Genomic DNA, 15,412 nt, shown 5'->3' on the forward strand with positions numbered 1-15,412 from the left:
ACACTCGGAAGGGGGCCTCCCACTTGCGTTTCACACTCTGTGATTGTTGGATTGAAATTCTTAGTAGTTTTATCTTTGAGTTTGCGTTTTATAAGTAAACGCCAAGGGACGACGAAACATGTGCTAGGAGCTTGAAGCCTAGAATCACACAGAGTCCCATCTCCTGCCATCTGCCCACCTCCCCTAAATGAATCCTTGGCTTGGCTCACCCACCTGCCAGTGACCACGCTGAGATCCACGCTTGGCAGGGTCCTGCGCGCAGGCGCAGAAGAGTCAGGGAGTATCACCGGGCTGTGTCAAGCACCTGCTTGCTCTGTGAGCATCCTCATGCCCAAGGAAACGTGACAATAAATAGCAAAGAAAAGATACCAAAGAAAAGCGACCATGGCAGGTTAAAAGAAAAACTGTGGATGGAAGGAAAGGCCTTTTTCCTGCTTTTTGAACAAGCGTCCCATGTTTTCATTTGGCACGATCCTCACAAATCGCAGTAGTTGGCCCTGTGTATGACTCTAAGTGGAAAAAAAGCGAAAGAATAAAGAAGAGCTGGAAGGTGTAAGAGAATTAATGAGCAATAGAGCAGGGACTGGAGTTCAGAGATTAAAATGGATGAATTTCGTATTGTTACAAATGGAATAGATACAGTCTTCTCAAAAATGCTTTATTTGTTTCTGATTAAGAAGTAATACACGTATCATAAAATATGGGGATAGATACAGACACAAAAGATGGGGACAGAAATCTGCATTTTTGTAGATTGGAAGTAGTGTAAGTCATGGTGTTAAAAAGTACCTAGAAAATCAGCAATTTCCACCAGCTCATCCCAAGTCTATCAAGAGCTGGCTCCTCAGTGTTGGGAATCTGAATCTCCCGTTCCTCTAGGAAGGTCCAATCTTTTGAACCTGAACTTACCATTGAGTAAGTGCCTTAAGATATCCAAACACAATGCAGGTTAATAAACAAGTGAGATCATTATCTTTTTACCTCAGGGGTAGCCACCTCTCCTTTTACCAAAGGCTACCTTTTGTTTTTCAGCACTTTAGCCTGCCAGGGGATGACGTTGTCTAAACACATGTCCAATGTTTTCTTTTTTAACAGTTAATATATTTCCAGGATGCAAGTTCATTTCTTTCTAAAAGGTTCCTAGGACACCCATTGAAAAGTCAAAAGCAATGAGCTCAAAGGGATTGCTATTTTGTTGGAGAAGAACGACACCCTTTGTGTTGAAGTGGGGCATTGCAGACTGTGGTCACTCTCCGCACAGTGTCTCTTTGTCAAGTAATACATGCCGAAAAAAAAAATAATACAGATGGGAAAATATTGTGCACTGTCAGATCTTGGAAACGGCCAGAGGATTTTTCCTCACCAATGTCTTGTCGATGACTTTCACATTCTGGCACCCTGAAAAAATAATGCATACATTTAATATGAAATGAATGCAATAATAATCAGGCAGGTAATCGTTTTCCCAAGGAATGTAAAACTTGACAAATGTAAGGTTTATGATTTAAGGTAAGCTTGCCAAATCTTATGTGGCATGAGACCACTTTTATTACCTAAACAGTCCTTAACACAAAATGACTGGCACATATTTTTATTAACACAAAGAGTATATTCTTTCTGCCACATTTAATAGAGAGTCAGCGGCTGAAAGCTCTCTTTTAGGATATGTCTGTAGCAAATTAAAATGCATAGTGAGGATTCACAGAATGGCGTGCTTCTCTCCCTGTGCCTGTGTCCACACAGGCTCGGCACAGTAGCTGTAGACCATTGATCTCGGGAATTCTATCTACAAGGACCTTCTGGGTGAAATGGATCATAGAAAAGGAAACCCTCATTACCTTCAGAAGTGGGTAATTGGCTCAAAGGCATTCTCTGCATTGAGAGGTCCATTCGGAGTTAAATTCAAAGCAGTCACTAGTAATAATGATGCTTTTTTTCTTACTCATTTCTCCAGCAAATACTATTTGTGTGCAGGGCGCTGCTCTGAACACTGGGAATACTGCATTGAAGACAACAGATGAAGATCCCTGCCTCATGCTTCTTATATTCTCCAGAGGAAAAGAGGATATATAATGCAAGTAATTTGAAAAGTAGATCATATGATAGTCAATGTATAGGCGATGGGTGCTATGGGAGAAGAATGAGTCACAGGGAGAGAAAACTAGAAGCTGAGGGAATGGGTGGGGCATGGACTTCCATTTTAAATAAGGTGGGCAGGATGGCACCCTTTGAGAAAATACGAGTTCAGTGAAGATGTGAAGGATGTCAGCCTTGTAGACATCTGGGGGAAGAGCATCCAGACAGATGGGATAGCCAGTGGGATAGCCAGAGCAAAAGACGTCAGACTGAAACATGGCCGCCATAGTCAGGGAGGAGTGGGAGGAAAATGTGGCCTGGGCAGAATAAGCAGGGGTGACAGTAGTAGGAATTGAAGTCAGAGAGGTGACAGAGGTCAAGCCGCATAAAGATCTTGTAGGCCATGGTGAGGACGTGGGCATTTACAGTGAGTAAACAAACCAAGAGCCATTGGAGGGTTCTTATCAGAATGGTGGCATGGTCTGAATTCATGTTGGAAGAGTTTATTCTGACCTCTGTGATCAGAACAGGCTGGGAGGAAGAGGGAGGCAAGGTGGACACACAGACTGGCAATGCCCAATGGGAGAGAGGCTCTGATTGGGAAGAAACACAGAGAAACCATCGCAGCAATGAGTGAGGTCACGTTCTGATCACATTTTGCAGACAGACCTCCTGTCAACGTGAGTAGAACTCCTGTCAATGTGGGGGTGTGAGGGAAATGAGAAGTCAAAAGTGACTCAAGATTTTTGAAACAAGGGTACTAACATGAACCGTCTCCACTGGGGGGTCTGCAGATGGAACAGGCTTTTTTTTTTTTTTAAGATTCTTAAAAAATCTTAAAAAATTTTTTTAAATCTTTAAAAAAATTTTAAGATTTTTTTAAAGATTTTTTTTTAAGATTTTTTTTTTTAAGATTTTATTCATTTATTTGACAGAGAGACAGCGAAACAGGGAACACAAGCAGGGGGAGTGGGAGAGGGAGAAGCACGCTTCCCACTGAGCAGGGAACCTGAAGTGGGGCTTGATCCCAGGACCATGGGATCATGATCAGAGCCAAAGGCAGTTGCCTAATGATTGAGCCACCCAGGAGCCCTGGAACTGGTTTAATAGGAAAAGGTAGCGGTATCATTTGGACTGCCTCGTGGAGGTGTTGACTAGCCAGTTAGATTTTTTGTTCAGGTGAGATGAGGAGGAATAATGGATAGCGTTTGCCCTTCACGTACCCCCACTCACCCACACAGCCTTGATGAGACAGTCAAAAATAGAGGCAAAGCAACTGTTACTGGCTACGGACTCCCTTTGTCTAGAGAGTGCTCTGCCCTAGAGTTGTAAACACGGAGCCAACTTCCAACTTCATTACAGCCCAAATGACTCCATCTTCTTCCTCTTCATGTTTACTGCTCTCCACCAAGGAGCCCGTAAGAAGAAAAGAAAGTTGGGAAGAAGAATGACAAGTCTTACCACTCAGAGCCATGGCCAATCGGAATTCGTCCTTAAGTATCTCAAGGACATCTTGAACACCTTTCTCTCCCTAAGCAAATAAAAGATACAGATATTTGGGGTAAGTCGGTTTGACTTGATTCATGTATTTATCTTACTGTTGTTCCATTTTATATGTTTATTTCATTGTCCTCTAATTACCTGGGAAGCCAAGCCCCAGATGATTGGTCTCCCCACAAACACAGCCTTGGCTCCCAGGGCTAGAGCTTTCAGAACATCAGTGCCTTTCCGAACACCCCCATCCAGGAAGACTTCCACCTTCCCTTCCACAGCCTCCACGATTTCCGGCAAAACATCAATCTGCAGATAGGAGAGGTCAATCAAGTGAGGCTATGCTGGTTGAAGTGTTACCCAGCTCAACCCCCACGGCCATTGACCATCTGACGAGGGTTTAGCGTGAAAGAAGCGAAACAGGTTTGCAGTCAACAGTACAATTATTCCCTCCTGGAAGAAAAGGAGTGAAAATGTCAGTACCTAAAACACCAACTAAATTTATTATTTTTATTTTGAAGTTCAAGCCTTATTTTTTTCCCCTTTCCTGATGTTCAAATTCAAAAATCATGATTTTTAAAAATACAAACAAAATTTTAATGCATGTAATGACATTTTATAACTATGTTTTATAAAATGCATATAAATTATTCTGTACATGATTTACCCTTGCAAATCAATTGTTAAAATTAATACTTAATTGCGAGTGGAAGCAATGGTGTGTGAAAATGCGAGCAGGGCTAACAGTGAAAAACTGATTTCCCCGACCAACATCTTTTGCATCCAGCCCTACATTAGAGAACTCTCTATGAAAATATTTTTCTTGCTTTAAAAGGACATGACCACAGGCACCTTCAAGGTTCTCGTCTTGACTGACAATTGATGATGGGCTTGTGTCAGCACCAGAGAGTACAAGAGACTCATGGGGGTGGATTTGGTGGATGGCAAATATGGTTCCTGATCCTTCACACCACTCGGAAATCACCCCTTTTTCCAAGGTAACTTTGCAGTGTTTCCTGCTAAAGGAAACAGAGTGCACTCGCCTGCTCCTTGACATTGGCCCTGGCCTTGCAACTTAGTTTGGCCAGTAACATGTGAGCAGAGGTGGCAGAGTGCCATTTCTGGGCATAGACCTTAAATGACCTCACGCACGTAAAATTTCTCTGGCACCTGTGCCACTTGCCCTGAGAGGAGCACCCCCTGGGCACTGCTTCCCCTTTAGCTGGGGCCCCAGAATAAATACTCTGGAATTCAGGAAGCAGAGCTAGCCCAGCTAAGCCCGGCTGGACACGAAACTTGGAGCACAGCCACCTAACCAGTACCAAGACCAGATCAGCAGACTGCGCCCCCCGCACTCCCTGTCCTGGCCAGCTGACACAAAGTTTCACGGGACTAAATGACTGTTGATTTAAATCACTGAGTTTGGAGTCTGTCCTTTCATGGCACCACATGGCAATAGCTAATAGAGTTGGCTAATAGCTAATACAGTTAATAGCTAATAGCTGATACAGTTGTCTCTTTTGTGTGAATCTTCGCCCTTGAGAATGGAAACGATTGACAAGGTGAACTGTAGGTCAAAATCTGTAGAAATTACCTACATTCATTCCCAAATATTTGAGTATAAAATTAAGTCCAATCTCCATTTAAAATGCACGCTGAAGAAGCGACCATGCATTCGAGTGAGATTTTTTTCTAGACATAATTGTGCCGAAACCACTCAAAGGCTTTCCCGCTTCTCCCCCCAAATTGTAGAGGCTCAACTTAAAGAGAGTTTTATGTAAAAGGCTGAAGACCAAACCCGGCCACAGATTTGGAGGAAGTGAAGGCAACTTTTGGCACGCAGCCCCTAAGTGTTTGGCAGGTAATGTGATTTTCCCGTTTTCCTTTTGGCTTTTCTGCCTTGCCAAACATGCTCTGGATCCATTTACATATGTCCCTTTACCTATACATAGTCCTCCTTTTACAGTCAGGCAAGTTACATCAACATATAAATGCTACAATTTCCAAGAGATGATGCAAGCTATAATTAAGCATATTTCCCCATTTGAAACCAAAACCAAAGAAAAATATTAGCTAGCTCGGGTTCAATACACATTTTCAAAGTCACGCAAATCAAGTCTGTTTACGTTATTTCTAACGCCCAACCTGGCCTAAAAGGAAACTAATAAGGACACTTAAAATGTGAATTCTGGGCTATAAAATGGAACCTAGAGAAGTGTTTTGTGTGTCGTGGACAAGGCTGTTCTAACCATTGCTGAGCACTTCTAGCCTCCTCCTTTTTCTTTCTGTAGCTGCAGTTTCACCGGGTGTGTATTTCAGAGAATAATTCTGACCGGAGGAGATTAAATAAATAAATACAGCAGATGAATCCACTATTTTACAACTATTACATTTCTTTTTTCCAGCTTGCTAGACATTTGAGAGACCATTCGTTTTGACTTTTCTTCGCTTCATGATTCTTGAGACAACTAATTGTGGGCTCACCTCCCATGGGGTTAATCTACAGGAAAATACATTAAGATCCTGATATACTGACTAACGCATCCATCCATCCATTCACTGACTTTTGAAGACCCTGTATATTCAAGCCACGATGCCAAATGGTGTAAGGGAGCCAACAAGAATCCCATAGGATTGTGACTCACAAGGAGACTTTTCTCCATTCCTGCTCAAGTCACATTCTTCCAGGATGTTCCCTGTCCCAAAAAATACTCACAGGGAGTACCCACCTTTCTATCTTCCCAAAACATCCATCCTATACTCCCAATTTCTCATGTTTTGGGCAAGGAACACTTTAAGGATCTCAAACCAAAGTGGGGTGCTTGAGTAGCTCAATCAGTTAAGTGTCTGACTTTTGATTTTGACTCAGGCCCTGATCTCAGGGTGGTGAGATTATACCCTGTGTCTGCTTAAGATTCTCTCTCCCTCTTCCTCTGCCCCTTCCTGACCAGCTCTCTGTTCTATTTCTAAAAAGGAAAAAAAAAAAAAAAGGTTTCAAACCAAACTAATTGAACATAGACAAAAGCAGATAAAGCCAGAGCTGTTTTAGTTAAAAGCAAAAAGAGCCAGAGTTCAGGATGCTGTCCAGAAATCCTCCCCTGACTCTCTACCCATCATCCTTTGCCAGGCACCCTTGGATGGGGTTTCTACTAAGCACACTTAGAAAATTACTGGTTCCTACAGGCTTGCCTGATTGTTCACAATTGCAAGAATGGCTGCAATTATTTCCCTCCCTATCTTCATTTCTTTGTAACAGGATATTTCTGCTCTTCCAGAGAGAAGAGAAATGAGGCTAGAGAAATGAGTCTATTTCCCCATCCTTCACAACTAAACTACACTTGGGACCTGCCGTCACCAAGAGAACGTAGAGAGAACAGAACAGAAAGAAGCTACAGTGTGCATTTTCTAAGCCTCAATCTCAAGAGGCCTTGCAATTTTACACTTCCCTTCTAGGAAACCTGCCATCTTGTGAGAACCAGCCTACCTAATGTTCCAGATGTGAGACAATGCTGAACTGTCCCTGCTGAAGTCACCCCACACCAGCCTGTCCTCGTCATCCCAACAACTGACCACATGCATTTGAGGGAGCCCAGCCAAGACCAGAAGAACTTTCTAGCAGGTTTCAGCCCAAATTGCAACTCACAAAATTGTGACATGAATAAAGAACTATTGAGTTTTGGCCAGCAAATTTCAGAGTGGTTTGTTACCTGGCAAAAGCTAACAGATACATCAAGTGCTTTTCAAAGATAGAATTGCATGAACCCCTTTTAAAAGGAAAAATAGGGTCACCTGGGTGGCTCAATGGGTTGGGTGTCTGACTCTTGATTTTGGCTCAGGTCATGATCTCCCGTCATGAGATTGAGCCCCACATTGGGCTCCACACTGGGCATGAGCCTGCTTAAGTTTCATTCCCTTGCCCTTTGCCTCCTGCCCACTCCCAGTTACTCTCACTCTCTCTGTCTCTTAAAAAAATAATAATAGGGGCACCTGGGTGGCTCAGTAGGTTAAGCCTCTGCCTTCAGCTCAGGTCATGATACCAGGGCCCTGGGATCAAGCCCCTCATTGGGCTGCAGGAAGTCTGCTTCGCCCTCTCTCTGCCTACTTGTGATCTTTGTCCGTCAAATAAATAAGTAAATAAAATCTTTAAATAACAATAATAATAATAAAATCTCTTATGATCTCATAGAATGTGTCCAAGGACTCAATTTTGGAAACCATTGCCTGAACAATCCAAATATTAATCTATGAAAATGTTTATAGTTGAACATTTTCACTAGAAATGAATGTCATATTTAAATTTAACGAAGTTTAGTCCCAGTTAGAATCAAAACAAAAATGAAAACATTAAAAAAACAAAACAAACAAACAAACAAAAAAACAACCTTCCAGGGCGCCTGGTTGGCTCAGTCATCTGCCTTTGGCTCAAGTCATGGTGCTGAGACCAGGACCATGGAGTCCAGCCCCACATAGGGCTCTCTGCTCGGTGGGAAGCCTGCTTCTCCCTCTTCCACTTTCCCTGCTTGTGTTCCCTCTCTTGCTGTCCTTCTCTCTGTCAAATAAATAAATAAAATCTTAAAAAAAAAATACTTCTAGGGCTCAAAGACTCCAGAGACTCTGTCTTTAGATTCCAGTTTGAGACGTTCCAGAACGATGGATTTTGAAAATCAATTTGAAAATACTGTCATTTTGTTCTCAAGTTACTTCAAAAGCAAACTTTTTTTTTCCCCCATGTAAGCTCTACACCCAGCACAGGGCTTGAATGCATGATGACCCCAACTCAAGAATCACACACCTTGCCCACTGAGCCAGCCAGACGACCCTCTTTAAGAGCAATTTTGGCCACATTATGACCTTGAATGTAAGGACATTGACATGAGCTTAATTTGTAACTGTTCATTCCTCATCTCAAAACCTACACACTGGGAGAAAGGCATCTTCACTGTGAGCCAAATCTAATCACACGTTTCTCTCGCCATCGTGGGCCTCAAATGTCTTCTAAGTTTGAGACAAACCCCAAGCAAACATCTCCTCTCTTCGCACAGCATGCAAACGGGAGTGTCATTGTTTTTTTTAAAACAGTCTCCGGGACCACAGCTCAAAAAGTCCTTTAAGATAAGTTTCCATAACCCCTCAGCCAGAGGGAAATAAACCACACTATTTAGATATTTTCCCCTTAAAATCTTGTTAGATTTGATTTCAGTAGATTTAGATTCTATTTTTAAGAAAACACACAATTTGGCCGGCACACTAAGTCTATGTCTTCATATACAGGAAAGGCACAAGTCTGCCAATGACCCTTGAGCTGTGACCAACTTCTCCTCCCTGACCAGAGGAGGTCTTCATTCTCCTTTACCTGCAGGCAACATTCCATATCACTGAAGAAGATGGGTCTCTACAAGGAAAGCTGAATTGGAAAGGACTGGAAACGCTCAGTTTTGTGATTTGATTCTTGACTCTGTGATCCTACAGCATGCAAAGGTGAAGTTCATTCCTGCCATTAGTGTTTTAGGAAGAACCGTGAGTACAAATATGGACAACATCCAATATTTCCCTATAGTCGGTTAGTTTGTCCTAAGGCCCACACACCTGGTCTACGGATTTTTCTAAATCAACCTGCTGGTTCAGTGAAGGAGGAATCCACTACTACTTGACAAAATTATTTGTCCTCCTGTACTTCCAGTTGTTTGAATAAATTCGTTGGTCATCACAATTAAAGCCACCCATATAATATAATAGCCACCCATATAATAACTACGACTGAATGACTCTCCTAATATCTGATAACCCTGGTGGAGCTAATTGCTCCTTCACAGTTTTAACTCAGTCCCACAGCTCTTCAAGACAGTTCGGTTTACTTTTATATCTGTCCACAAAGGATTTCTTTTTTAACGGTGACTTTTATAAAGTTTACAAATAAATGTATTGCATGATTTAATGATCTACTTCAGGTAGATATATGTCACTAAATTTAAAATACAAGATCTCATCTATTTGCACACATTTTACCTTGAGTGTTCCATACCCAAAATACACAGAAAAGAGTCAGACATGGAGAAACTGCGATGGAAACGAGAATTCCAAAGGGAAATCTCAGCATTTGCTGAAACTCACAGTGGCCGGCACCCCATCAAGTTGTCGAGCACCGTGATTCGACACCAAGATCCCATTCAAGCCATGTTTAACTGCCTCCCGGGCATCATCACCTGGAAAGAGCAAGACAGCCATTGTATGAAAAAGGCAACTTAACAGAAGGCTTGGGTTTAGAAGGTGAAAGGTCCCAGTCAAAGAGAGCCTGAGTTCACACATCTACACCTTGCTCAGAACCTTTAGCATAGAAATACATCAGTGCTCAGGTCAAGAAGAGTAGTGACAGTTTCCTTGGCCAAAATGTTAGCACATATAATGATCATGAGATAAAATTAATGAGATAAAATCACAAGATAAAATCTCATGAGAATCATGAGATAAAATTTGCAATAGACAGCCAATTGACATGCAGTTAAAATTAATTTATTCTCGGGACGCCTGGGTGGCTCAGTTGGTTAAGCAGCTGCCTTCGGCTCAGGTCATGATCCCAGCGTCCTGGGATCGAGTCCTACATCGGGCTCCTTGCTCAGCAGGGAGCCTGCTTCTCCCTCTGCCTCTGCCTGCCATTCTGTCTGCCTGTGCTCGCTCTCTCCCCCTCTCTCCCTCTGATAAATAAATAAAATCTTTAAAAAAAAAAAAAAAAAAAAAAAAATTAATTTATTCTCACAAGAAAGTACTCCTGCTAAGTAATTTTATTATTTTTAATAAGATCATACCATTTAGCATTTAGCAAAATTATTCCTCTGCAATTTGGATAGCATTAAAGAATACATAAGTGGCAAGCACCTGAAATGTAACATGGAGGGAACAAGTCTTTTCCAAAAACATTCTTTAATACAAAGTAGTATCTTCATTAATTGTCTTATATTGTCTTATCTTATTCTATAATTAAGTGTATTTTACCCAATGAAGTATATAAAAATGTACAAAAGTATACAAAAATAAAATTATATGCTATGTCTCTAATCATGCTGCAAAATATACCAACTTCTGAAAATACAGTTTTAAAATAGATTAGGGGCTCCTGGGTGGCTAAGGCAGTTAAGTGTCTGCCTTCAACTCGGGTCAGGATTTTAGGGTCTTGAAATCAAGTCCTACATCGGGCTTCCTGCTCATCAGAGTCTGCTTTTCCCTCTTCCTCTGTCTCTCTCCCTCCCATTCTTTCAAATAAATAATATCTTTTAAAAAGTAAATTAAAAAAATAAAACAGATTAACATTCTCTCAAATCAATTTCCAACTCATTTTTTATATTGTATATTTTAAACTCTTATATGTTCAGCATGCTCCCAACAGCAAACTGTTTAGTCGCTAACCAAATCAGAAAAGTAACAATGGTTCTCAAATTTAACACTCAAAAATATTTGGTCTAAGGTTGAGGTGAAAATCAGATTTGGGAGATGTAACTGGATGGATATAGAATATTGTATACATTCATAAATTAAGCAGTGGAAATCAAGGGCAGATCTAAGAATAATAAAAAAGAAAAGACTCATAAAAGGATCTATAATTCTGAGTATTTTAAAATTTTATGTTAAAACACCATTTTTTCTAAGTGGTGTTTTATGGAATGTTAGTTTTTGAATATTCCCATTTAAAATATGATGCTATTGGGGCTCCTGGGGGGCTCAGTGGGTTGGGCCTCTGCCCTCAGCTCAGATCATAATCTTGGGGTCCTGGGATCGAGCCCGGCATCGGGCTTTCTGCTCAGCAGGGAGCCTGCTTCCCCCGACCTCTGCCTGTCTCTCTGCCTACTTGTGATCTCTGTCAAATAAACAAATTAATTCTTTAAAAAAAACTAAACTAAAATAAAATATGATGTTATTATTATTTTTCTTCTAAAATTACAGTAGATGAAAATGTAAAAAAACCTCATGTTTTAGGGACTGAATGTGACTCCCAAAGTTCATATGTTAGAACCCTAACCTTCAATGTGATAGTATCTGGAGATGGTGCCTTTGAAAATTCATTAGGATTTGATGACATCATTAGAGTTGGGCTTTCATGAGGGCACAGATGTCCTTATCAGAGAACATTGGGAGCTTGCTGACCACCTCCCTCCAGTCCTGTTCACACGAAGAACGGGTCATGTAAGCACACAGGGAAAAGGCGGCCTCCACAACCTAAGGGAAGAGCTTACACCAGAAACTGACCAGGCTGGAATCCTTATCTCAGACTTCCAGCCTCCACAACTATGAGAAAATAAATGTCTGCTCTGTGAGCCACACAGTCTAAGGCATTTTGTTATGGCAGCTAGGGCTGATCTAGACATCACATGATTGTCTTGTTCTTGTTAGGGTTCACCTTTAAGGAATGTTCTGATGAGCCATAAGATACAATGAAATAGTATGAAAGGTGCTCTGCTTCATGACTTGCCAGTGTTTCCCAACTAATTACTTTGTTATCTGCTCACCTCTAAGCTTGTGTTGTGTTATGCATTTTGTTATATTCTCAATATATGATTGATATTCTATATTTAATTCATATTGAATATAAAATCTAATGTTTCCATGATGCTGTTTTGGCTATCTGTTTTAATCCAAGCATGCGGTGCAGATTGTGAGATGTCTCAAGAAACTTCTGAGTCACCCAGAAGGAAAAGGCCCTCACACCGAGGTTGAGAGATCATTTTTTTTCCCCATACTTTCATACTTTTAATTTTAATGTTGTTTCATATTTGGACCATACATGTTTTATTTCACAGCTTTATTTTCCTGAACTTCTAATTGCATTTTTCTCCTTTTGCTCCAGTTACCATGAGCCTTAAGACTATCCTCAAAATTCTATGGGGCCCGGGTGGTACAATCTTTTGAGCAACTAACTCTTGGTTTCAGCCTGGGTTATGATCCCGATGTTTGAGATCTGTGTGAGGCTTCACACTCAGCAGAAGAGTCTATTTGAGACTCTTTCTCCCTCATTCTACCCCTCCCCCTACACTTGCATATGCGTGCGCTCTCTCTCTCTATATATATATATAAATATATTTATTATAAATAAATAAATGAATTTTTAAAAAAAAAAGAGTATCCTCTAATTCTTCAAACTTTCCATTTATTCTATCTAACCTATTTAAATCATCTTCTTTTCCCTCTGGAGACTTCCCTCCTGAACCCTTTACTTACTTACTCTATCCTGCTCTGATTACTCTCAAGGTTGACTGCTGACCTTCGTCCTAAGGATTGCTCCTATTCTCTGTGACTTGAATCTCTTGAAGTCTAATTTATGACTACATTTGGTTTAAGTTCTCATTTGTGTATAGTACATTAATTCCTTTGTAAGCTCCTAAAAAGGGATCCATGCGTGGTAAACCTATGAGCACCCAAATAACTTCTTTTGTCTTTGGTGATTGGATTACGTATAATATTCTAGGTTGAAAATCCTTTTCCTTAGAGACATTGCTCCACCATCTTCTAGTTCCCATTGTTGCTACAAGAAGACTGATGCCAGTTTTACTCCATTCTTTGTAAGTAACCTGCTTTGTTTTCCCTCTTGATACCCATTTTCCCCCCTGAAATTTCACAAGGGATGTAATAAATTATGATTTGTTTTCTGAGTCTAATGGCTTAAGTTTCCAGCATTCAGACACTGTCTAACAATTTACTCCTTGCCTATTTCCTTTATTTTTTCTAGAATCCCTATCTTCAATATTTAAAATATTGGACATTTTCAAGGGTCTTCAAGACTCTGTTTCATTTAATCATGTTTTCCATTTGTCTTGTTGTTCTTATATATTGTGAGAAATGTCACTGACTCTCTTATTAAATCAGTAACTTCATGTTTAACTCCAGAAATCATGTTTTTAGTCTTTGAGAACTGGTTTTTTCATACTCTGATTTTCTTTTCATGGAAGACTCTTCTTACTTAGGTATACTTTCAGCTTCTCTGAGTCTATCATTTGGAATTTTTTAAAGTTATTTCTTCTTGTTTTATTTTATCTCTTTCCTCTGGGATCAGCTTCTCTGTAGATTAATCTTGGTCTTTTATGTTTTAGTGTTTCAGATATGCCTTATGATGCTACATTTTCCACTTATGTTTGAGGAAGAAAGATTTGGGTCACTGCTTTGGCACTCTGGACTGTTTTGTAAATCACTTTCATTCTTTCCAAGTCTTTGCCTGGAGTAGAAACTCTTGGAGCTCCATGTGAGACAACACAAGGAATGTTAACTAAGGGGCTACTGGACTATGAGCTCCTCATGTGTCAGAATTGAGAACAGCATCATTACATATTTTAAATGTTATCCATCCCTAGGTTGTCCCAGCCAACCATTCATTTCTTTAGAAAGATAGAGCTACTATGCCACATTGCCCATTGGTGCACAGGGGATGAGGAAAGACAGGATGGTTGGCTATTGTAAGAGTTTACAAACAGAGCTCCCATGAATCCCATGGCTTTCTTTTCCACTTCTCATCCACCGTCTCTGTCACACCTGCAGACTAGATGCCCAGCGCCTCCCCACCATTCATTACAGAATCTCCCCCAGCTCCTCCAGGGCACTCTCTGAGTGTATCTGGAGGGACAGTTTTCTTTGCACTTTCCTCCTATCAGCACATTCCCTTACATTTTGTTCCTCTCATAAATTTCGTGAAGTTTCTCTGCTGTGTGTGCCCATTTTCCATTGTTTTGCTGTCATAAGACATGTATTTTTGTATTTCCATACTTTAATTTCAGGGGCATCGTGGCTTTGATGAGAGGGTATGTGTATATATATATATATACTCAGTCCATCAACTGGAACAAGAAGCCCAATACATTATCATTTAAAACGTGTTTGGGGAAATGGTCCTCTAAAAACATTTGCCTTAATACAATGCAAAATGTATTTGGAATTGGAGAGGTTTGCTTTGGTTGTCTAATTGTGTGCATGATACCAAACATCAAGTCAAAAGTAAAAAAAAAAAATCAAAATATATGTAGTTACAACCAATGTTTTCAGAAATTGAAAATTATCAATAAACTAATCCTATATGGTATGAAAAAAGTTATTAGCTGCTTAAGCTTAGTAAATCAGGCCACCTGGATCTTGTATCTGAGACTTGCTTACTATGTAGGTGGCAAGTTTCTTAATTTCTTTGTGCATTGGTGTCCTAAACCATAAAAAGGGATAATAATTCACAGAAGATTGGCTTGTGGATTAAATTAGTTGACTGAGTGTTTAGAAAGAGCCTGACACATGTTGAACACCCAGATCAATATTAACTGTTACTATTAATTTCATCTGATGGTGCAGGAAGTATGAACTCAGAAGATGAGTACGTGAAGAAAATTCATTTGCTGGATGCTTTTGGCAAGTTTGTTGGAGTTTTGTCTATAACAATAAATTGTCATCTTCGTCAGGATTATGATTATAAAAAGCCTTTCATTTGAAGTAAGCACTACTTAAGCAACAGTTTGTTATCTCCTATCATTTTGAGTGGTTTTCCAGGTTCTTTTAGGCAGTGCTGGAAATGTAGGGGGAAATGACAGAATGGTTTGCTCAGACGATAAGATCATGAGCATCCAGAGAAGCTAAATAAGAATAATTTATGACCAGATATGAACCCCTTTCATTAGCTGCCTACGAAACCTTGTCCAAAGTTTTACGTTTTATTTTAACTCAGAGAGAAAAACAACCTAGCCTTAACAAGAGGCTGAAAATATTTGGACTTAGCAAAAAGTTCATGAATCTTTGATATTTTTCATTAATCCTTAAAGTTAACTCCTACGACATTCCACATAAGTTAATTTGCCAGTTAATACATTAGTTGACTGACAATTACAAT

At 40.2% G+C, this 15,412-nt stretch overlaps 1 protein-coding gene across 1 annotated transcript in view; it reads right to left on the reverse strand.

Annotated features, from left to right (window-relative positions):
* Positions 1-639: 639 nt before the first annotated feature.
* HAO1 (hydroxyacid oxidase 1) overlaps positions 640-15,412 on the reverse strand; it is a 49,508-nt gene continuing 34,735 nt past the window's right edge. The window contains exons 5-8 of the mRNA XM_032351385.1: positions 9,679-9,770; positions 3,718-3,876; positions 3,538-3,607; positions 640-1,398 (exon numbers count right to left, since the gene is read on the reverse strand). Of these exons, the coding sequence (XP_032207276.1) occupies positions 1,328-1,398; positions 3,538-3,607; positions 3,718-3,876; positions 9,679-9,770 (392 nt within the window). The 3' untranslated portion in view covers positions 640-1,327. The remainder of the gene's footprint in view (positions 1,399-3,537; positions 3,608-3,717; positions 3,877-9,678; positions 9,771-15,412) is intronic.

Source organism: Mustela erminea, chromosome 7 (genome assembly GCF_009829155.1).
Source record: "Mustela erminea isolate mMusErm1 chromosome 7, mMusErm1.Pri, whole genome shotgun sequence".
Taxonomy (NCBI): Eukaryota; Metazoa; Chordata; class Mammalia; order Carnivora; family Mustelidae; genus Mustela; species Mustela erminea.